This window comes from Megalobrama amblycephala, linkage group LG6, assembly GCF_018812025.1.
Source record: "Megalobrama amblycephala isolate DHTTF-2021 linkage group LG6, ASM1881202v1, whole genome shotgun sequence".
Taxonomy (NCBI): Eukaryota; Metazoa; Chordata; class Actinopteri; order Cypriniformes; family Xenocyprididae; genus Megalobrama; species Megalobrama amblycephala.
In genome coordinates this window covers 6665018-6689966 of record NC_063049.1, presented here as the reverse complement: position 1 = coordinate 6689966, position 24949 = coordinate 6665018, and the positions used below count along the sequence as shown (strand labels likewise).

At 41.6% G+C, this 24949-nt stretch overlaps 1 protein-coding gene across 1 annotated transcript; it reads left to right on the top strand.

Annotated features, from left to right (window-relative positions):
• Positions 1–10435: 10435 nt before the first annotated feature.
• Positions 10436–17595, top strand: LOC125269777 (membrane-spanning 4-domains subfamily A member 12-like). The gene is made up of 4 exons (XM_048192737.1): positions 10436–11118; positions 11302–11421; positions 11501–11557; positions 17186–17595. The coding sequence occupies exons 1-4, from the start codon at positions 10951–10953 to the stop codon at positions 17384–17386; spliced, it is 546 nt and encodes a 181-aa protein (XP_048048694.1). The 5' UTR covers positions 10436–10950; the 3' UTR covers positions 17387–17595.
• Positions 17596–24949: the final 7354 nt, after the last annotated feature.

Genomic DNA, 24949 nt, shown 5'->3' with positions numbered 1-24949 from the left:
TGGTAATACTTAAGTCATTACTAGTGGTTTACTATGACCTTCACTTTAGAATTAATTATACATTATGCATCATTCACGTTAATTATGAACCTGTATATAGTAGTTCTTAGTAGTTCTCTGGGAGGTATGAAAAAACAACAGTAGTTACTGATTAGTTAATAGTGAACTACCACCTACAACTGAGCACTATTACTTACTAATTCATTAATCAGAGTTTATTGTTAGTTAATAGTAGTTACTATAGTGTTAATAATGCATTACTCGTTTGTTCCTGTGTAGTTATTCATTAATGAAGGATCAGTATTCTAAAGTGTTACCAAATAATGATAGAAATAATGTCTCTTCTGTATTAGAAAAATAAATAACTAAAAAATACCTGTGCTGTATTAGCAATCCAAATTGAACAAAAATAGCTCTCACAAACTTACAAAAACTACCAAACAAAAAATATCTATATCTTTAGTTTTCTTCTTCATCCTCATTTTCCTCTTCATTCTGTTTTTCTTCCTCATCCTCCTTATTTGCCCATCTATATCTGTAGTGCTGATCTTTCCCAGCAGTTTTTTGTTGCTTAACAAATAAGCATGAAAGTTATAAAGCAATGTATATTATAAGCTGTTACATCGCAAGGTACAAATAGGAAGAGCATAACAAGCTGAACTCATTGTAGACGTAGCTGAAGGTTGCTCTGCTGTTCGAAGTATCTGTTATTCAGTTACAGACGACTACACAAATCAGTACATACTAATGAAAACGTTACCTAGAAGCAAACAACTGTAGTGTAGGCATAAGTCAGCCGCAACGCTGAGAATATAAACAGGACGTTTGGTCATCCAGACTTTCATCAATGGCAGGTGCAAAAGAAAACATCTGTCATGGTATGGAGGTGCATCAGTGTCTGAAGAATTTGTTACCTTTTGGAATAATTATGGAATAATAGTTAGCTTTATGGAATAATCCACTAATGTCTTTAGATACAATGTGAACTAATATTCTCAGTTGCACGTGCAATAGCTCATGTCTGCTAAACTCATTTATATTAATGTGTGCTCCGCCTTCGGAAACCGAAAATCTTGTAACACCTGTCAATTTAATGGCACAATGAAAAACCAGGACATTTTCATCAATTTATAAAAAACAACCAGGACAGGATTTGAAAACAGGACATGTCCTGGAAAAACAGGACGTTTAGTCACCCTAGATCAGGAGTAGGCAAGTTCGGTCCTAGAGAGCCGCTGTCCTGCTGAGTTTAGCTCCAACCTTAATCAAACACACCTGAACAAGCTAATCAAGCTCTTCAGGATTACTAAGGCTATAGGCAGCTGAAGGTTTTTTTTCAGGGTTGGAGCTAAACTCTGCAGGACAGCGGCTTTCTAGGACCGAACTTGCCTACCCCTGCCCTAGATCATCCAGACTTTCATCAACGGCAGGTGCAAAAGAAAACATCTGTCATGGTATGGAGGTGCATCAGTGCAAACGGCATGGCAGACCTGAGCCGTGGAGTGTGGGCGGACCTGAGCCGTGGAGCATGGGTGGACTTGAGCCGTGGAGAGTGGGCTGACCTGGACCGTAGAGTGTGGGGTCCTGGTGTACTGGAGGACCAAGCTCCCCCACAAAAAAAATCTTTAGGGGAAACTTGGGCAGATGTGAAGTGAGGGGGCTCTGGCATGGGATGGCGAGGCTCTGGTGTGGCGGCCGTGGCGTGGTGAGGCTCTGGCATGGCAGATGTAGCGTGGTGAGGCTCCAGTGTGGCAGTCGTGGCGTGGTGAGGCTCTGGCATGGCAGATGTGGTGTGGCGAGGCTCCGGTGTGGCAGCCGTGGTGTGGCGAGGCTCAGGCGTGGCAGCCATGGCAAGAAGAGGCTCAGGAGTGGTAGCTGTCTTTGGACGCTGGACAAGGGTTGGAGTCCCCTCTGGACGCTGGTCAGTGGTTGGAGTCCCCTCTGGACGCTGGTCAGGAGTTGGAGTCTCCTCTGGATGCTGATCTGTGGCTGGAGCAGATGTGTGTGCCGCCCACACGCATAAAATTGCCGTGGCCATAATGGTCAACACTTCATCCTCTAGACACTCTGGAGTGGCGGCCATCTTGGGGTGAGACTCTGGAGTAGCGGCCATCTTGTAAATGGGTCCTGGCATGGCAGGCATAGAGGGAGCAGGCCCTGGCGTGGCAGGCATGGCGGGAGCAGGCCCTGGCATGAGAGGCATGGCTTGAACAGGTCCTGGTGTAGCAGACGTGGCAAGCATGGCGTGAACAGGTTCTGCCGTGGCAGACATGACATGAAGAGCCTCAGATTTGGCATATGCCTCAGCCTCACTCACTGTGAAACTGGATCCACATAAAAACAAAATAAAGTCAATATATTGACAATGTACAAGGGTGTTCTACCGAGGGCATGAGTTCAGCCAGATCATCGTCCAATCCGCATTGAAAGCACCATTTTAAATAAGTCTCGTCCCAGGGCACATGATCAATGAAACACACAAAATCCCTGACATAGTCCTCAATAGCTTTTCCTTCTTGATGAAGATTCAAGAGCCGGGAAACTGCTAGGTCCATGTTGTGGTCATGTATTCTGTAAAAATCCAGTCCAAACTGAAGGTGAAATGATGAACCCAAGTGCAGTTTATTGTAAAAGTGTGAACAAACAAACAAAGCAACCGCTTGATATGAACACACTTGATGAAGAACAGATTTGACTTGAACAGAAGACTTGACTTGAGCAGACTTAAACATGAGCAGACTAACCGACAGCAGGGTTACATTAACAATACACGACCAAGGAACATGGGGAAGACAATAACTTTAAATACAAGAACACATGACTAAGACAACCAATGGGGAACTGACACAAGGAACAAGAGAACCAATGACAGAACAGAACTCAGAAACACATGATCATAACCAACCAATGAGAACATGACACATACCCTAAGGGAGAACATGAGGAGCAAGGGAAGACACAAACAAGCAACATGAAACAAACTACAAAATAAAAGACATGACATCATAAACAAGAACACAAAACCAAAACAAACGTGACAACTTACAAAATACAATAAAATTGTTCAGTGAAAACATTGGAAATCTTTTCTTTGTACTTTTGTCACTTAAATAGAGGTTCGAGAGAATTAACAAAATCACAGATTCTTAATTTTTTAGCATTTTACAAAATGTCCCAACTCTTCTGGAATTGGGGTTGTACTTTAAATATAAATTCAGATTTACATGAAAAGCAGAGGAAATCTGTATTATTAAGCTTATTAAATCATATTAGTTATTATTAAATGTGGATTGTTGTAAAAAGCATAATTTTAATGCTTAATTTCTGCAGGAGAAATACAAAACTTTGCCTAGAATGGAAACCAGCAGGATCATCTCAACTGATAAAGCAATGGTTGTCATCCAAGTAAATCCACAGGTGGCACAAAATGCTATTATTTGTGATGGTGTTACAGTGCCTTTAGTATATAAAGCACACAATGAAGAGATAAGATCAAACAAGTCTTTTACTAGATAATCCAAATGGAGAGTACAGAAACAGGATAGGAACATACACCAAAGCATTCACGAACGACACCCGACAACTAACTGAACAGATACAGGAACATAAATAGACAGACTGATTAACTCAAATGACAAACAGCTGTGATGAAACGATTAGTGTCCATGGATACAGATTGTGGCGGGAAACTAGAACAAAGGAACATGTGACAGAAGACAAACAAACTGAAAGTCCGTGTGACTGTGACATTACGCCCCCTCCCGGAAAGGCGCGTCCTCGCGCCGTAGAGAGGGAGGAAGATGACGATGGGATACAGAAGACGATGTTGGAGGTGGTTCAGGAGGCAGACGGCTCACTGGGAGGAGGCGGAATAAGGGAGTCCAGGGTGGTGCAGGAGGTGGTAAAGTGTGGTGGATGGCCTTAAACAGGGGCTGCAGGATGTGGAGCCAGGCCACAGCCAGAATGGTACCCCACGGCGGCGTTGAAGGAGGGAGGAGCCATGGAAGGTAGTAGTAGACCGCCATGGGGAGGACTGCAGTCAACGACGGCGAGGATGGAGCCCACCGCGTAGTCGACGTGCTGAGGTGGTGGAGAGATGGTGATGATCCGAACGGCCGTGACGGAGCCGCAGTGACGACCTCCGGTGATCGAGGAGGGGATCCGGAGGTCTGAAGATGCGTTGGAGCGACCGAGGGCGGAGATGGAGCCTGAGGTAGGGCGGAGCAAGCCGTAGTGGAAGGGGTGGAGGACCAGAGAGCAGCGGATGGTCCGTAAGTCCGCAGCGGAGGCGCAGCGATGTCTGACCCAGGTGGAGCCAACGTTCCGAGGGAGTCTGACGTGGTCGTAAGGCCGATGGTCACCTCCGAGGTCGAGGGTGGAAGGAGCGCAGGTGCAGAAGTCAGGGCGATGGATGGAGGCAGCTCGAGACCGTCCGAAGCTGGAGGCGGAGCTTCGAGCTCCTCGTGCCCAGGAGGAGACGGATCCCGGCAGACCCGAGATGGTACCACGCTACTGAGAGGAGTTGGTATTGTGGGACTGAAGGGAGACGTAGATGACTGGATGGCACAGATGGTAGTAGGCAGGGAAACAGGTTGTAGATAAGGTGGGAGAGGCACGCTGGATGGGACCAGCTGGACAGGGGACAGAACAGGGGCAAGGAAAATGTCCTCTCCACACCTTAAGTCCAGCAGTGATTCCATGCAGAACTCACTCTCAATAGCAGGGGGGTGGGCGGGGCTTTCTTCCAGAACCTCGAGGTCCACCAACACTCCCTCGGCGATGGATGGCTCGGCCGGCTGACACACCTGGTCAGGTTCACGCTGCTCGGGCTCTGTGGCGATGTGACCCCCGATCGCTCTTGTGTGCGTGGGTGGCTCAATCGCGGCTGTCTCTGTCGTGCTACCTGCGGTGGGCTCAGGTCGAAAATCCTCGCCGTCTGGGTGGTTCTGGCTGGGCACTGGCTGGGGAGTGGGGCTGGCGGCAACTCCGACGGTGAATGCTGATCCACAGGACACCAGCATCCACTCCACATATGACATAAAGCTCCCTCGAGGACCCTCCCCGGACAGCTGTGCTCGTGTGATGTTGTTGAGTCCGGTGTGCAGAAACGAGCACAGATAGTAGTCTGGGAAGGTGGTCTGACGTGCAAGATCCAGATATTCTTCAAAATGTCTCTCGAGGGAGCTTTCTCCCTGCTTAAGGCATATGAGTTTAACGGCTGGGTCCATAGTGCAAGCAGGAGTGAAACACGGAAACAAAAACACTGAACACGAAAACAAAAAAGAAAATACTACTAACAAACACGTCGCTTACTGTCTTGGTCCGGTGTTCTGTTACATTACCGAGGGTGTATAAAGCATGATGAGGAGATAAGATCAAACAAGTCTTTTACTAGATAATCCAAATGGAGAGTACAGGAACAGGATAGGAACATACACCAAAGCATTCACGAAAGACACCCGACAACTAACTGAACCGATACAGGAACATAAATAGACAGACTGATTAACTCAAATGACAAACAGCTGTGATGAAATGATTAGCGTCCATGGATACAGATTGTGGCGGGAAATTAGAACAAAGGAACATGTGACAGAAGACAACAAACAAACTGAAAGTCTGTGTGACTATGACAGATGGACAGGAGATCAGAGGAGAATATAACAATACGGCTCTTAAGGTTTTTTTTAAAGCACAACCAAAGGCACTGGGGGCAATGCATGAAATTATGAATTATAATGATACATGGTTTTGTGAATATTCTTAGCTTTCAATTTCCTCCAGATCACTTAAAATGACAGAACCTTATTAAAGTTTGGGTTGGTCTGATGATTCCCTTCAGTGAATAAATCATTGCTTCTATATTTGTGTCTCCTGCCTTATATCTTCTATCTAGACTGTCCAGATAATGATTGGAGTGATGATCTTCCTACTTAGTATTGTACTCACCACAAATGTCTTCCATTTCGGTACTCTTTATGTCATTAGTGGAATAACCAGGAAGTAACCGCGTGCATATAGTCCATCAACATAAAATATTTATAACACAACCACAAGCTCCTCCTCAGCGGTTCTTCTCAGTCCACACACACAAAGATACACCATAAGAGCAATCAGACTTCCACATCAACAACTCATTTCATTTCAGGTAAAATATTTCATGCATCAATTAACATTTATGATTTTTTTATTATTATTATTTACACACATTTATCTGCATTAATTAAAATGAACTATAATCTTTTGACTTTTCTGATTCTTCACATCATGATTGTTGTGCAAATTATTATTCATTTATTGTTATTCTTGGGTGCATAAAATTCCATTTAAATGTTTTGAGATTTGTTTGGAAATTAGGCTACAAAACACTATTATTATAGACCATAACTATCACTAATAACTAATACAAAACATGAATTTTAAATTCTGATCTTTCAAAAACTCCAAATTTAGATAGGCTTCTCAGAGGTTACTCAACATGTTTTATTATGACACGTTTCAAAAATAACAAATGAAATAATGATAGAAATAATGTATCTTCTGTATTAGAAAAATAAATAAATGATAAATAACTAAAAAATACCTGTGCTGTATTAGCAATCCAAATTGAACAAAAATAGCTCTCGCAAACTTACAAAAACTAACTAAGAAAAAATATCTATATCTTTAGTTTTCTTCATTCTGTTTTTCTTCCTCATCCTCCTTATTTGCCCATCTATATTTTGCTGTAGTGCTGATCTTTCCCAGCAGTTTTTTGTTGCTTAACAAATAAGCATGAAAGTTATAAAGTAATGTATATTATAAGCTGTTGCATCGCAAGGTACAGATAGGAAGAGCATAACAAGCTGAACTCATTGTAGACGTAGCTGAAGGTTGCTCTGCTGTTCGAAGTATCTGTTATTCAGTTATTCTGTTATTCAACTGCACAAATTGTGCATACTAATGAAAACATGTTACCTATAAGTAAACAACTGTAGTTTAGGCATAAGTCAGCCGCAACGCTGAGAATATAATTAGCTTTATGGAATATTCCACTAATGTCTTTAGATACAATGTGAACTAATATTCTCAGTTGCACGTGCAATAGCTCATGTCTGCTAAACTCATTTATATTAATGTATGCTCCGCCTTTGGAAACCAAAAATCTTGTAACACCGGTCAGTTTAATGGCCCAATGAAAAACAATAAAAATCAGGACATTTTCATCAATTTATAAAAAACAACCAGGACGGAAAGGACAGGATTTGAAAACAGGACATGTCCTGGGAAAACGGGACGTTTGGTCACCCTAGATCATCCAGACTTTCATCAACAGCAGGTGCAAAAGAAAACATCTGTCATGGTATGGAGGTGCATCAGTGCAAACGGCATGGCGGACCTGAGCCGTGGAGCGTGGGTGGACCTGAGCTGTGGAGAGTGGGCGGACCTGAGCCGTGGAGCGTGGATGGACCTGGACCGTGGAGCGTGGAGCGTGGGTGGACCTGAGCCGTGGAGAGTGGGCGGACCTGAGCCGTGGAGAGTGGGCTGACCTGGACCGTAGAGTGTGGGGTCCTGGTGCACTGGAGGACCAAGCTCCGCAGCCGCAGGAGCTTGGTACCTATAGCCCCCCCCCCAAAAAAATCTTTAGAGGAAACTTGGGCAGATGTGAAGTGAGGGGGATCTGGCATGGGATGGCGAGGCACTGGCATGGCAGATGTGGCGTGGCAAGGCTCCGGTGTGGCAGCCGTGGTGTGGCGAGGCTCAGGCGTGGCAGCCGTGGCAAGACGAGGTTCTTGCGTGGTAGCCATGGCAAGATGAGGCTCAGGAATGGTAGCCGTCTTTGGACGCTGGTCAGTGGTTGGAGTCCCCTCTGGACACTGGTCAGGGGTTGGTGTCCCCTCTGGACGCTGGTCAGTGGTTGGAGTCCCCTCTGGACACTGGTCAGGGGTTGGTGTCCCCTCTGGATGCTGGTCAGTGGTTGGAGTCCCCTCTGGACGCTAGTCAGGGGTTGGTGCCCCCTCTGGATGCTGTTCAGGGGTTGGTGTCCCCTCTGGACACTGGTCAGGAGTTGGAGTCTCCTCTGGATGCTGATCTGGGGCTGGAGCAGATGTGTGTGCCGCCCACACGCATAAAATTGCTGTGGCCATAATGGTCAACACTACATCCTCTAGACACTCTGGAGAGGCGGCCATCTTGGGGTGAGACTCTGGAGTGGCAGCCATCTTGTAAATGGGTCCTGGCATGGCAGGCATGGCGGGAGCAGGCTGTTGGGGAACGAACAGTTTTAGGACCCTTGACCAGATATGTTGAATGAAAGACCAGGAGTCAGAGATGCAGTCAATCGAAGAAATTTTACTGGAGAATAGTTTGCAGTTTCATCAGCAGAAGTCAGCTTCAGGTCTCACAAGGAGTTCGTAGGCCGCTCTGCATACATTCACATTTTCACACTAATTATACTCTAACAGAGTCTACTAACTACGTCATTACTAAGGTAAAAAGGATTCTGATTGGTTAAGAGAAGATAGACAAGATTAGAAGTTTCCACAGATGGTCAGAAGCGTATCTCCAGGCGTCAAGAATCTGACGAGGGACCCCTAGATTTAGGGACTGGATGTCCCTTTAGGGTCGTGAGGTGGCGTCTCTCTGTCTCCAGCTTGAACTGCCAATTGTCCGGACCTGCACAGATTATTAGCACACATACACAGATACACAGCTTCACATCTTCTCCAAGGTTGTAAACAGGAAAGTTTCTCAAAACATAAGATAGCATGTTCTAGTTTTGTAGAGAATTATGTATAATATTCATCTTTATTCTTTAGAGAAGGACATAGAGACAGGATAACACTGTAAAATGAGAAAAAGTCACGTCCAGCTACTGGGTTGACCTCTGTGACCTAGCTGTCCAGGGTGTTAGAGAAACATGGATCTATGGCTGGACATATGGTGAGAGTGTCTCCAAATGGACAGACAAGGACACAGACATCAGCAGAACTTCTGAAAAGAACATTTCAACAGCCACATAATCATTCTATGGATGTATATGAAACAAATCACTCAAATCAGTTAATAATAAAAGAGGTTACATATTGATTATCACTCTTATTATAATCATTCATGTCAATCATTCAAAAAAGGATATATGTATATATAGTGAAGAGGCAAGGGAATTTTGATTATCTCCCTTCAAGGCCCTGGCGTGGCAGACATGGCGTGAACAGGTCCTAGCGTGACAGGTCCTGGTGTAGCAGACGTGGCAAGCATGGCGTGAACAGGTTCTGCCATGGCAGACATGACATGAAGAGCCTCATATTTGGCATATGCCTCAGCCTCACTCACTGTGAAACTGGATCCACATAAAAACAAAATAAAGTCAATATATTGACAATGTACAAAGGTGTTCTACCGAGGGCATGAGTTCAGCCAGATCATCGTCCAATCCGCATTGAAAGCACCATTTTAAGTCTCGTCCCAGGGCACATGATCAATGAAACACACAAAATCCCTGACATAGTCCTCAATAGCTTTTCCCTCTTGACGAAGATTCAAGAGCCGGGAAACTGCTAGGTCCATGTTGTGGTCATGTATTCTGTAAAAATCCAGTCCAAACTGAAGGTGAGATGATGAACCCAAGTGCAGTTTATTGTAAAAGTGTGAAACAAACAAAGCAACCGCTTGATATGAACACACTTGATGAAGAACAGATTTGACTTGAACAGAAGACTTGACTTGAGCAGACTTGAACATGAGCAGACTAACCGACAGCAGGGTTACATAACAATACACGACCAAGGAACATGGGGAAGACAATAGGTGTGTTCGACATCAGCTGCGGCTGGATGTAACCGATCGGCGAGATTAGCCGCGTGCAGGCGGGGAGGAGCTGAAAACGGAGACGTGAAGTCGGACACATTCTGCTTCCCGTAGTGACGCTCGCGCTGCATTTGCATCGGTTTGCATACTTTATCACAGATGAAGTGAAATAAATGCAATATTTGACTAATATACTGATGTTTCAGAGACCTTTTCATTCAAAACTTTATGTACTGCTTACAGCGTCTGTTTTTACAAGAATAAAGTTCAACATAAGCATATGTTATTTCACGAGTTCACACTTACAAATAAGTCAGGTAAATTAATTGGTAAACGTATTTGGCGTGCTGTCCGGGGAGAGGGCTCCGAGCTCGGTAATCGGCCCGAACACAGAGTATTTTTGAGCATTAGTGGAGCTGAAGGCGTGACAATAAACACGAAACACACGTGATTGTTGTCATGCGGTGAATCCGGCCAATCATGAAACAGCTGTGTCATCATCAGCGCTCGTGCAGCTCCTCTTGAGAAACTGCGCTGGCTGCCTCAGACGGCTGATCTCGAATCGCTCTCACGGTACTTTAAAGCCATACGTCACAGTCACATGACGTCAGCGCTGTCTCAAGTCGGACAACATTTCTTACCGGCATGCACTGCTTCAAGTCAGCCGCCGATCGGTCTTTGCGGCCAATGGGGAAGTGACACATGGAACAAGAGAACCAATGACAGAACAGAACTCAGAAACACATGATCATAACCAACCAATGAGAACATGACACATAGCCTAAGGGAGAACATGAGGAGCAAGGGAAGACACAAACAAGCAACATGAAACAAACTACAAAATAAAAGACATGACATCATAAACAAGAACACAAAACCAAAACACACGTGACAACTTACAAAATACAATAAAATTGTTCAGTGAAAACATTGGAAATCTTTTCTTTGTACTTTTGTCAGTTAAATAGAGGTTCGAGAGAATTAACAAAATCACAGATTCTTAATTTTTTAGCATTTTACAAAATGTCCCAACTCTTCTGGAATTGGGGTTGTACTTTAAATATAAATTCAGATTTACATGAAAAGCAGAAGAAATCTGTATTATTAAGTATTATTATTAATGCTTAATTTCTGCAGGAGAAATCCAAAACTCTGCCTAGAATGGAAACCAGCAGGATCATCTCAAATGACAAAGCAACGTTTGTCATCCAAGTAAATCCACAGGCGGCACAAAATGCTGTTATTTGTGATGATGGACAGGAGGCCAGAGGAGCACATCACAATACGGCTCTTAAGGGATTTTTTAAAGCACAACCAAAGGCACTGGGGGTAATGCATTAAATGATGAATTATAATGATACATGGTTTTGTGAATATTCTTAGCTTTCAATTTCCTCCAGATCACTTAAAATGACAGAACCTTATTAAAGTTTAGGTTGGTCTGATGATTCCCTTTAGTACATAAATCATTGCTTCTATATTTGTGTCTCCTGTCTTATATCTGCCATCTAGACTGTCCAGATAATGATCGGAGTGATGATCTTCCTACTTGGTATTGTACTCACCACAAATGTCATCCAGTTTGGTACTCTTTATGTCATTAGTGGAATAACATACTGGGGATCTTTCATTGTAAGTTTCATTTAATGGTTTTGCTTTATGATTTTAATTTCCAGAATGAACTCTGAAGTGTGCTTTATTTCTCTCTCAGTATATCAGCGCTGGATCTCTGTCTGTTGCTGCACAGAATAAACTTCATCCCTGTGTGGTATGTACATACAGTAGATTATAGTGTGCTGAAATCTGTTGGTGATAACTCTTCTTTTGTCACTTTGTTACTTATTTGTACATCATTATTTACAAGTAATATACATGTTCATGTTGCATTTGTTGCACACACAGAAGAGGTCTGGTGGCACATATATTGTTTTATTGCTTAAACATGCTGTAAACACACATAAACAGTAGGGCTGTAACGATATGCGATATGAAACCGAAATCGCGATACGCAGGTCCACGAACCTGTATCGCGATGTGAGAAGGCAGAATCGCGACACACCCCTTCCAACTCCCAGAGTTATCCTTCCTGTCCAGATCCAATGCTACCACATTTTTAAATTACTATAAGTATTAGGGGTGTAACGATTTATCGTAGATGGTGTGTCTCAATCAGCTCTCTAGTTCAGTAAGTGTTTCGGGCACACATTGAATCTTGCAAGCAGGTTTAAACGTTTCTCATGTCAGTCTCTTGCATGGTCGTGTGAGAAAAGTCGTGGCTTTCTTTCACCGCAGTGCACAGCAACAGCTGTGCTCACAGAAAAGCAAAAGACACTTGCGATGCTTTGCTTTAAGTTAGGGGCCGTTCACATATTGCGTCTTTTCCGCGTGCAAGTCAGTTATTATTTTCAAATGTAGCCAGGCGGCAGGCGCGCTCATAATGGGATCAACGCGGTCGCGACGCACATGCAATTCTCAACTTCTCAGAATGCCGCAAGCGCACCGCAGGTCGTGTGACAAGAATCAACCGATCAGCTATGGCCTTTCCGTAACAAAACATCAAAAGCTCAGCCGAACAGCTGATCATAGCTGTTCATGGTGGTTTTTATATCTTATCTCCATCAATATATCTCGTAGTAAAACTAATGCAAGGGCTAGAAATCATTTAGCCTATCCTTTGCAGAAACATCCTGATCCTCTTGGAGAGCTCAGTTCATGGTTGCATAGCAACGACCGACGCCACGGGAGCGCAAGCGCTTTGGAAAGAAGGAGAAGCGGTGCGGCCGCTCCTTCCGCGCGTTTTTAGACGCGATATGTGAACGGCCCCTATTCATAATTCTAAGTTCATGTTAAATTTAACATTTTTTTTCAGTGACAGACAGCCCTATTCAACTGTTAATTTGAATACAGAAGGTTTTTATTAAAATTTTATATTTATTTATTTTATTGAAATGTGATCTTGTATGTACAACAAGGAAAATTATTGAAATTTGTTCATGTTTTTTTAATAAATCTTGTTTGAATTTCAGTTTCATTTTGTTCAAAATATCGTGATACGTATCGTATCGTGAACTCCGTATCGAGATACGTACCGTATCGTGACCTGAGCGTATCGTTACACCCCTAATAAACAGAGATAAGAATTAGTTATCTTCAACTGTATATTAGTGACTGCCAGAGTGGCTTCTTCATTTATAAAATAATATATGAAGCTTTCTCTCAATAAACACACTTTGCACAATCTTATGACAATACATCAAAAGAGAATGAGAATACATTGCTATATACTGTCTGTAACACATTAACATTACATCAAACAGACAATACTCAATAAACATACACAAATGGTGTATAAGCACTTTGTTTCCTTTTTAGTAGACTATATATTTCTCTCTATGTGCTCTGTTGTAAACGATCTCTATCAGCAATTTAGTTGTCCCTAACCAATGACAGATTTATAGAACACAAACATAACAATAAACAAATATCAACTCTTTTATAACAACGACTGATTGCAATTATATTGTCTAACGACATTAAGCACTAGTAATATTATGTCGTGATGTCTCGCGCGGCCTCCACCAGCGCAGCGGGGTCGGCCGCCTCCCAGCCGCGATTGCGCAATCCATGGCGCGGGCGCCGCCGGCCGCATATCAACCGCTAAATCTATCGCTTTAATATACAAATTCATCAAACTAACACATATAACTAACGTATAAACATTTTATGAACACAAACTGTGATGCCACATCACTCATCTTACCTGTAAACACACATAAACAGAGATAAGAATTAGTTATCTTCAACTGTATATTAGTGACTGCCAGAGTGGCTTCTTCATATATAAATGAAGCTCTATATCCTGCGGCTCACGATCACCCTCTAGCGTCACCCGCCAGCGTTTACAGGTCTAAGTGATGTTCAAGTTGGCATCCTTGCACAGTACTATACAAATATATTTCATATACATTTAACGTTAGAACCATATTTAACAAATGACAACTAATAATATTAATGATAAACAATACATACATGACTGCTTGAGTTCATATCACTACACATTGCAAAACACTTTTGCTGTTATAGAGGTGGGATACGGGTAAGATTATGGACAGGTTTGGTTATAGGTTTACAAGTGGGTTAAGTGAAAGACAACAGTTTAATTACAGCTGTAATTACATGCAGGTATTTTTGTAAATATGAGTACAATGTAAAAACAGACTTACTGTATACATAATAAGTGCATTATATCAAATGATTCATTTAAATGTTAGTACAGGGGAGTCCAGTCCTGCTCGAAGGCCAATGTCCTGCTGAGTTTAGCTCCAACATTTCTGAACACATGCCTAGAAGTTTCTAGGGTATCACTTTACAATAACAGTACATGAATAATCATGAACTAATACCTGAATTAATAGTTACCTCAACATGAACTAAGATATGAACTAATCATGAACTAATGAAGAGTGATCCTTAACTACGACCGGAGTCATAAGGATTCATGCATGAAAACAGAAGCCTTAACTACACGTTAATACACGTTTGATAATTAATGCATTAATTAACATTTAGGGGTAAACTAAAAAAAAAGGCTCCATAAGAGTAAACAAGAAGTACTCTGAATTTGAATTAAACGTGATTTAATACTGTCATAATTTACACTGTAATATCATAATCTGCCATCTGCAGCTTTGTGACAAATAATTGGAATGGCACATGATTATTTAGCCATTAATTACATAGATCTGTCTAATCAAATGTGGAAAATAGACTAACTACCACTAATAAATTTAATTTGATCTAAACTGTTTTCTGATTTTTATTGTTCATTTATATTTAGTCATAGCTAAATAGTCATAGTTTATTCCCGGAACTAAAGTATGTAGGGTTTGTTTCTGGTGGGACACTCATTAGTGGCGCACGCTAGGTGTTCTCTTGGCGCGTTTGTTGTGTTGCTGGCATTTTAAACTAATAAATGTTGACTGCTTTGGTAAGCCGAATTAATAATTAAAGACATATTTACATGTATGTTTTATTGGGGTTTTCAGGAGGTTATGTGCAGTTATTAACTGTATTTGTATTTTTGTTGTTTAACCCTTTAACACGTACGATCACAACGGTGTGATCAGTCTTGGCTGGCCCCAGGAGCGTACGATCACACCGGTGTGATTAGAACGTTCAGTGCATCGCGTGATCAACTACCAAATTCAAATGTGCGTGCGCGCTTTGGCTGGCGCTAAACCAGAGACGGACGCGCGCAGCGCTTTTCATAATTACATATATGCAGTGTTTTCAACCAAATAATGTTTATTGTAGATTTCAGACATTTAAATACACACGAATACTAACAAAACAATATATTTAGAGTTTATAAAATACACAATGATGTCTATAGAAGCAGAAATAACAACCCTTTCCATTATAATTAGACGACACATTTTATTCATATCAGATACACATTGTGAAAGTAACTTTAAAGCTTACTCTATTCTTCCCCAGTTCACCGACTCACTTATGTATTTCGGGAGAAGTGGATAAATTCACGGGTTGTAAATCCAACAGATCCGATTCTCTGTGCGGCGCAAACTAACATGGCGGCGCCCATCGCGCATATGGCTCAACTAACATGATCGTTATAAAGGTGTTTAAACTGCAAAACACATCCACTTGCACATATTTGTCAATCGGAATATTAGATATTTCATGCTATAGTCAACAAATTTGTGAATATTTTGAATAACAAAGGAAAAATTAAATGAAAGCAGATTATCATTCATACAGTGCTGCGGTGTGTCACATAACAAGCAATGATGCGTCACCATGGAAACCATAAAGTGATACGTTCTAAATAACTGTCGCTTCAAAAAACTCACGCTGGGGGGTCAGCCAGAATATTTAAAACTTACGTGCGAAAGGGTTAAATGATTAGCATTAGCTTGTGGACGCGCCCAATTTTACATGTAAATGTGCCTTATGTGTGTCTTTACAGGTATGTTTATGGCTTGCTTTCAAGTCCATATATGTTTAATTATATAAATAAAAATAAAATACAAATACATTTTATTTTGTTTTTTTTGTACCGGGGTGTAAAGGAATAAGGATGGCACTCTTAGTGTTTATTCATATATTAGTTAATGATTTGTAAGTGCATCGTGTCATGACTTTACTTGAGGGGGCACAATCATAAATAACTCATTATTAACTAACCATATACAGACATCAACTAATGGTTTGTTAATGTATACTTACGTCATGACTTTACTTGAGGGGGCACATCACAATTAATTCACTGTTAACTACTTACCAAATTCAGCTCATGATTATCATTAACTTACTATCAAATACACATGTACTAACACAACTATATAAGTATTCAGCCCAGTTAAGTGATGTTGTGTGACTTTTCAAAAAGACAGAGAATGGAGGTACAGTATGATCACGGCCTGCGTCTGGATGGAGAGAGAACTTCTGAATCTGAATCCAGCAAACGCTCCCTAACCTTAGTTCATGTTTCCTGTTTGGTTATTTTTTGGGGAACCGATTCCTCAGGAACTGATGTAAGTCACAGTAGTTTAGTTTGATAGGAAAGAATGTCACAAAACATAATAAGACCTTTTAAGATAAATTATTAGTGTATTTAGTATTTTATATGTTTGATAAGGAGGGTCAGTGAAAATAATTACAAACTAATCCTGTGCCTTTCAGTAATGTTTATAATGAAGCTGCTGATGTCAGTAGTTTAAATTCTGACAATAATAAATTGTTTAAATTTATTTCAAAGTCCAAATATGTATTATTCCTTCTTATAGAGACTGTTTGATTTTGTTTACCCTAAATGTTAATTAATGCATTAATTATCAAACGTATTAACGCGTAGTTAAGGCTTCTGTTTCCATGCATGATTCCTTATGACTCCGGTCGTAGTTAAGGATAACTCTTCGTTAGTTCATGATTAGTTCATATCTTAACTAATCATGAGTTCATGTTGAAGTAACTATTAATTCAGGTATTAGTTCATGGTTATTCATGTACTGTTATTGTAAAGTGTTACCGTTTCTAGTAACCCCTTAAGACCTTGATTAGTTCAGGTGTTAATTAGGATTGGAACTAAATTCTGCTGGATAGTGGCCCTGCAGGAGCAGGATTGGACCCTTTGGGGTGTTAAACACACCTGATCCTGTTATGTGTTAGTACATAGTACTTTACCACTTAATATAAAATGGGACTGAAAGACATGCTAGTACAATTACAGCCAGTGAGCAACAAACTGAGACATTCATCCTTTTACCAATCACAGATCAAGATATCTGACTCATTACTTTAGATAGTTAAAAACAGAGTTTAGGACTAGTGTTCATCATTACTATTCCTTTCACTTAAAAAGTTTTTCTCCCTGTAGGTGAAAGCCTCTCTTGGAATGAATGTGATCAGTGCCATAACTTCAGCGATAGCCGTTCTTCTGATGGGCATACAGATAGGAGTCGATCCAAGGGGATATCCAAGTTGCTACGATTCATATAGTGACTCTGAAAGTGACTTCTGTATATATTTTGAGGTACTAAATGTACAATGTCTGATATCTTGTTTTAATGTTCATTAATCACCCAAAAAAATTAAAATTCTGCCATAATTTACTTTCAAATCTAATCATTGAAAATCGTGACATCCTTAAACTTCAGTTTGTTCCCCACACAAAGCTATCGATGTCACGTTCGGTTGAATAAGATGTGAGAAAAAATCTATTCACAGCAGTGTGGATCTTTATTTAAAAAAAAAAAAAAAAAAAAACAACCCCCAGAACATGAGACGTGACAACCGCTATACACACGACAAGAACTGACTGTGAACATTAAGAAACACAGGCCTTAAATACAAACTTAACAAAATGAACAATCAGGTGCAAATAATGATCAAACAATGAATAACCAAGTTAACTAAAGCCGGGTGCACACTTTATAATAGTCCTTTACGATGGTTACTTGTCAGAATGTACGAACATGATCCTCATGTCACACTGTGGGATCTCAGCTGTCATTTATGTCAGATTGTACAACAGTCAATACGCGTTAAAAACAGACGTGTGCATGAAAACTTTTCCGAGTTTTACTTCATCAACTCATACACGTTCGTTGACAGTGAGCTGCATTTCACACGGGACTGAAATTGTGGCTAAAAAGGCATCTCTATCGTTAATTTTGATCATGACTTGTCTTGAAAAACTAAGATAATTTGACATTTGTCGTAGGAGAAGTCACACTGCAGGACTGTGCGCCAAATCTTCTGACACTGCCAGAATTTCGTCTGAGGAAAAATTTGGTCATTAATCGGCTGTCGGTGAGCATGTCAAACTAGAGATCAAAGACTACAGATTTTAGACTAGGATTATAGGAATCTTCTAGGATTTAAAAAAATTGTCTCAGACGACCAAATCTTGGCCAAAATCGCACAGTGTGAACAAGCCTTAATAGAAACTAAGGAAACTGAATTAAACACAATCCACCCAAAACCAAAACAAATGAACCCTAACAATTGGATGGTTTCAGAAGAACTGGAGGATAGTGAACTAGTTGTATGTACCAGTTTATGGTTTTATTGTGCTTTTTTTGTATTTTTGAAGTGTGAAAGCTCCAGTTATCATTTATTGTGATTGCATTAAAGCAGTCTTCAAAATATCTTTAAAAAAGTCATGCAGGTTTAAGAATGACAAGAGGGTGAGTAAATGATGACAGAATTTCATCTTGTAAACTTGATATACATCCTGCTTTTTGAGACGTTTCCTGATCGTCAGAATGATATCTGCTTATAGTGTAATGTAACTTTTAGAAACTCAATACAATTGCTGGGATGTTGTTTGTGGAACTGCTTTCATATATGGCTCTGTCTTTTTAGAGATATGGTTGGGGGATCATTGGAATAATGATGGTGCTATCCATCCTTCAGTTCATCATCTCCATCTGTATCTCAGGATTTGCCTGCAAAGCCACCTGCAACAGAGACTCTACAGTGGTCAATGTGGCACTAAACCAGGTAATGATTTAGTGGTGATGATGTAATTGCTTTAACCAGCTGGTGTCAGTCAGTTTTATCCCAACAACCAATACTTCTTTTTATCTAGATATACATTTCTGCTGGAGTCAAGGTTTTTAGAGAACCTTAGTGCAACCTTAGTGGTCCTGGATCTAAGACAGTCTATTACAAATTTAACTGTTCAGTTTTCAGTAAACTGTCTTTAGTCTTATATTGTTGAGATGTAGCTATGTTACATAGATAAAAACTAATGTACAAAAATCAACATTCTTCATTGTAAACTACAGTAAACTTTTCCTTCTGCTGAACTGTTGAAGTGGGTGGGTAGGCATTTCTCCTATTCTTCATCACAGTATAGCCTATAGCAGAGGTCTTCAACCCTGCGCTCCTGGGGACCCACACTCAAAAAAATGATACTTTAAACTAACTCAAGTCAATTATGGACAGTGGTTCCACACAACCAACTTAGTTTTTATTAACATTAAAGGTTTATTTTTATCTATGCAAAATCCTTGAGTTGTGACAACACAACTGACTGAGGGAGAATCTATGTAAAATAGTTATGTCCAACTTACTCAATTTAATCATGGACAGTGGTTCCACATGATTGAGACAAGTAAAATCCAATAGAATCAACCATGTTAAACTATCTAGAATCAATTGTGTTCATTTAACTTGAATGGTTTTAGTTTATATAAAATAAATTGTTTTCATATACATTGATTTTTACAATTAATGTTTCTTGTTTAGTCTTATGATTTATATAACTTTTGTGATGTGATGTTCTGTGTTGGCAATCTAAAAGTGATTCTGGTTTCATCCAAGGTTGCATTTCCCAAAATCATCGTAAAGCCTAAATTGATCATAAGTCCATTGGTGGTAATGGTTTTACGGTCATCATAAGCTTACAATGGGGAACGCAACCCAGAGCACTACCATAGTGAATACTTTAATATTAAAGTAATATGAAATTTTGTTAGCAGGTCCTCAACCCAAGCACAAGTGCAACAATTCACCACAATGGTAACCCTAAAACTATTAACTAACAGAAACTTTTAAATACCAACATAATAGAACAATAAACATTTAAAATGTCTCTCCATTTTCTCATCTCGCTAAGAACTGCTTAAAATAACACTTTATTTCAACATTTACTCTCCCAGTTCAGCCCCTTTGCAAAGCATGATGGGAAGTGAAAGTCCTGTTTGATTGAGTCCTGGTTGGGTTTACTTGATTGAAACATGTTATTTTAGGCTACGTTTACACGTGGGCAGCTATTTTCATAAACGGACATTTCAACCTCTCCGGTTTCAAAAATAACATCGTGCACACATGTCAGTTTTCAGAAAAGTGTTCATTTACACGTACCCGTGTACATATGACGTCAAGAGTGTAACGAGCAGCTCAAGCCCACGTAAGCCAATCAGAATCACGAAAAAGAATCCCGAATTCCTCTTGAAGTGATTCGAAGTTGTTGCAAAATTGCTGATCTCTGAGAACTCATTCGTCTCTGCTCCTCAACATAATGGAGCAGCTGTATTTGCAAATGCAAACACACGAGAAGAGTTTGCACCAACATAAATGCGACTGCTACTCTAAACGCTTCCATGATCACATGTAAACATAGGTCGCATTTTTGACATATGTGCGAGCTCTGGCGCATACTGTGACGTTGGCTGCCTAAACACCCGTTTGTCTCAGTTTACATGCAAACGTGCAAACGAAGATTTTCAAAATCTCCACTCTGGCCGGAGTTTTTAGAAAGACTCGTTTTCAGAGGCGAATTCTCAGTTTGCGTGTAAACGAAGGGCGCAAACGAAGGGAAATGTCTCCGTTTTTCAAAATAACCATGTACGTGTAAACTGGGCCTTAATATGAAAACATCGAGTTAAGTCAAAAAGAAATTGTTTTAAGTCAATTTAACATGAAGCAATTAAATTTGAACCAGAAACCGAATACAATGGTGTTGAATCAAAATAAGTTGTTTAAATAAAGTGAACAGCGTCAAAAAATCTTTTTTTTCAGTGCACTATCCTGGAGAGTTTAGCTCCAACCTTAATCAAACACACCTGACACAGCTAATCAAGCTCTTCAGGAAAGCTCTTCTTGAAACTACACATGCTGGTGTGCTAAAGCAGGTTGGAAATAAACTTTCCAGGACAGTGGGTCCCCAGGAGAAGAGTTGAAGACCTCTGGCCTATAAAACAGTCTTCATGGTGTGTGGATCTTGTTAATCTCTAGTGTACTAATGTATCTTGTCTGTTTTTTTACAGGGATACTGAGTCACAGTGAAAGGATCTTACCGTGTAAAGGTTGCAAGAAATTAATATCATGTAAAAAAAAAAAAAAAAGCTTAAACATCTGTAACAGAGCAAGAATATTTGTGCATATTTTATAATTATTAGAAAATTGGCCTCATAGTATACTTCTATATTCATAATATACTCCTGTATTTTCATTTCATATTTGACATTGGCCAAAGTTTGTAATTATCAACCAAGATATTGAATAAATATATCCTGGACTTGTATGTTCAGTCTGTTGTGATACAGTGGAGAAAATACACACACACACACACACACACAGTTCTGTTCTATGCAGAGAGATAATACTGATTGATGTAATGTGAGATATTAAAGTACATCAAACAATTTCATCATAGTCATGCACTTTTTTTTATTTTATTTTTTTTGCTTTGACCTAAAATTGAAACCATGTTTCAGTTTAATGAACAAGATGCTGTCCCTGTGCATGATGTTGGTAAATGTTTGTGGTCAATTCATTCTCTGCATCTGGTCTCAGTATCTCTAAAACCACCTGCTTCTACTGAACAGTGCTTCAATAAACCAAATAAATGGTTTTGGTAGCTCTGTTGTGACAACCATAACTATGGTAGACAATATTATTAATGTTATAGTATGCTTGTGCAGTGCAACCTGTCATGATCTGTCTAGTCTAGGGTTGGAGAGATTGGTGACAAAAGAGAAAAATTAAATAGTAAGGGACTTTAAATAATGACAATTCCTCCTCTCCCAGCTCACAATAACAAATAACCACAAAGTTTTTGACTCATTTGTAAAACAATTAACGGAAACTTCTCTTCGGAAGTGGGTTCAGGCCAAAACAACAAATGGAAGAGGAACCAACTAAGTGTTTAGAAAAGATTAACTTGGCTAACAAAGAAAATGACAAATAAAATGCAACAATCTGCCCTAACTCTCCAACTAAACAAACAAGAAAACAAGATTGCACAAATAAAAAGTGTCAATCTCCTGATCTACAGCTTCGGAAATAACGGATAATTTTTTCGGGACATTCTAACTCTGGAGAACCCAAGAACCCTTTTCTTCTTTGGAAAATTATGAACTATGCATTAAATTACTGCTATAAGTTCACTGAACACCAAAATATCCACTTTTTCAATTTTAACCCTTTATTCCCTAATTTAGGATTAGGGCGAAATTTGACCCATTGGGCTTTAGGCGTATCATTTCAAAGAATCACAATAACAAACACTGTCATTGCAAACTATTTTAAATTTAGGAAAATAATCAGTCAATCACACAGCTACTGTCACAGACACGTCAGGTTCCAACATCCACCAATCACAGCGCACACCATCCCCAGAGTACTGATCACCGCCACCTGCACCTCATCACCACACTCATCAGCAGCACTATAAAGAGCACACTCACACAGCACTCCACGTCCGGTCTCGTTCGCATATACTTCTGTTAATGCTTACCTCAAGGACTCCTCGTTCCATACCTACCTGTCTCCAGCATGTCTCCTTCCCTCTGTGTGCCTCGTCTTCTGTGTGGGTGTGCTCCAGTCTACTCCAGTCACCTCCAGCGATCTCCAAGCTCCAGCGTGTACATATCTGAAAGGAAAAGGACAGTAACTATCTCCATCATTATCATCTAATCATCCATTGACTCTACTCTGCTTACCTGTTTCATGCTCTTAGCTCTACTGGTGTCAATAAACGCAAGTTACCTGATAACATCTGTGTCTGCCTCCTGTGTACCGTAACAGAAGACCAGACCAACACCGCAGACCCAGTATGAGCCAACCGGATCCATTTCAGGCCCTGGTGGATGCGCTCCAATCCACCGCCACCATCTCCAGTCACTTCTCCCTCACCTGCACCAGCGAACACCACAGCCAGCACCTCAGGATCTTCTTCACCGCCGCCGTACGCCAGTCCCATGGCCAGACCGGCGCCCTACTCAGGATCGGCGGAGGATTGCAGCGGATTCCTGCTGCAATGCGAACTGGTCCTGGAGATGCAGCCGCACCTGTACCCGAGCGAAACATCCAAAATCGCCTTTATCATCTCTCAGTTAAGCGGCAAAGCATTGAAGTGGGCCGATTCCATCTGGTCACAACGTGGTGCAGTGACACAGTCCTATCCGGCGTTTATTTCCCACTTCCGGGAGGTGTTCGGAAAACCGATTACAGATTCGTCTGCTGGTGAGAAACTCTATAATTTAAAACAAGGATCAATGTCTATTTACGACTATGCTTTGCAATTCAGAATGCTTGCTGCAGTTAGCGGATGGAACGAACAAGCTCTGATTACCACATATCGCCAAGGATTGGAACCTCGGGTACGGCTGCATCTCGCTGCATGCGAGGACTCCATCGGCCTCGAGAAGTTCATCAAGCTCTCCATCCGCTGTGCCACTCGCATGCAGGCGTGCCTCCCAGCGCACCAGGACCAGTCACTTCCCAACACGCTCCTCTGCCGATCCGAACCCGTCAGCTCCCCAGAACCAGCCAACGAATCCATGGATGTTGAGTATTCCCGTCTATCACCTGCTGAGCGCCGCTGTCGGCTGACCCTGAACTTATGTTTATACTGTGGCGCTCCTGGGCATGCTATTGCAGCGTGCCCCACACGATCTCCTCGACCCATGGTGAGTGCCATCATTCCTTCTATTCAAAAGATGAAACCACTCACCACTGTCGTCAATCTTACTGCCGCTGATATCTCCCTTACAGTGGTCGCGCTCCTCGACTCAGGGTCAGCCGGCAACTTCGTCTCCGGCGCCCTCTGCCGGCAGCTACGTCTCAAGACCTCTCCGTCTCCAATGATCTACCAGATCAACTCCATAACTGGCAAGCCTCTCAGCTGTAAGCATGTCCGCACAGTAGCAGGACCCCTCAAGCTTCAAGTCGGTCTACTCCATCAAGAGGAATTACATCTGCTGGTTCTGGAGGATTCCACCGCTGACGTGGTTCTAGGGCGCCCTTGGTTGGAGCAGCACAACCCGACCATCTCCTGGAAGACGGGCGAAATCCTGAAGTGGGGCGACACCTGTTTCTCTCGCTGTCTAACTGAACTTCCTTTGCCACCTTCTCCATCTTCTGATCTCTCCCTCTGTGCTACATCCATCGAGAGTCCAGTTGAACAATGCTCCATCGACATCCCCAAGTGTTACGCCCCCTTCAGCGACGTCTTCTGCCCACAGAGGGCTTCCAAGCTGCCTCCACATCGGCCATGGGACTGTGCCATCGACCTGCTTCTGGGTGAACCAGTGCCGAAGGGTAAGATCTACCCACTATCCATCCCGGAGGAGAAGGCCATGGAGGATTACATTAAGGAGGCCCTAGCCCAAGGATACATCAGGCCGTCTACTTCCCCTGCTGCTTCCAGTTTCTTCTTTGTGGCTAAAAAGACAGAGGCTTGCGGCCATGCATTGACTATCGCTCTCTCAATAAAATCACTGTCAAATTCAGGTATCCCCTTCCTCTCGTCCCAGCGGCCCTGGAACATCTCCGTGGTGCCACTGTGTTCACAAAGCTGAACCTCCGCAGCGCGTACAACCTCATCCGGATACGTGAGGGGGACGAGTGGAAGACTGCCTTCATCACCCCTGCTGGCCACTATGAGTACCTTGTCATGCCGTATGGCCTGGTCAACGCCCCCTCCGTATTCCAGGACTTCATACACGAAGTGCTCCGGGAGTTTCTCAACCGCTTCGTCCTAGTCTACATCGACGATATACTCATCTACTCCCGGAGCCAGGCCGAACATCGCCGACACATTGCAGAGGTCCTCACCCGTCTATGCCAGTTCCATCTATTCCTCAAAGCAGAAAAATGTTAATTCCATCAACCCACTGTCTCATTC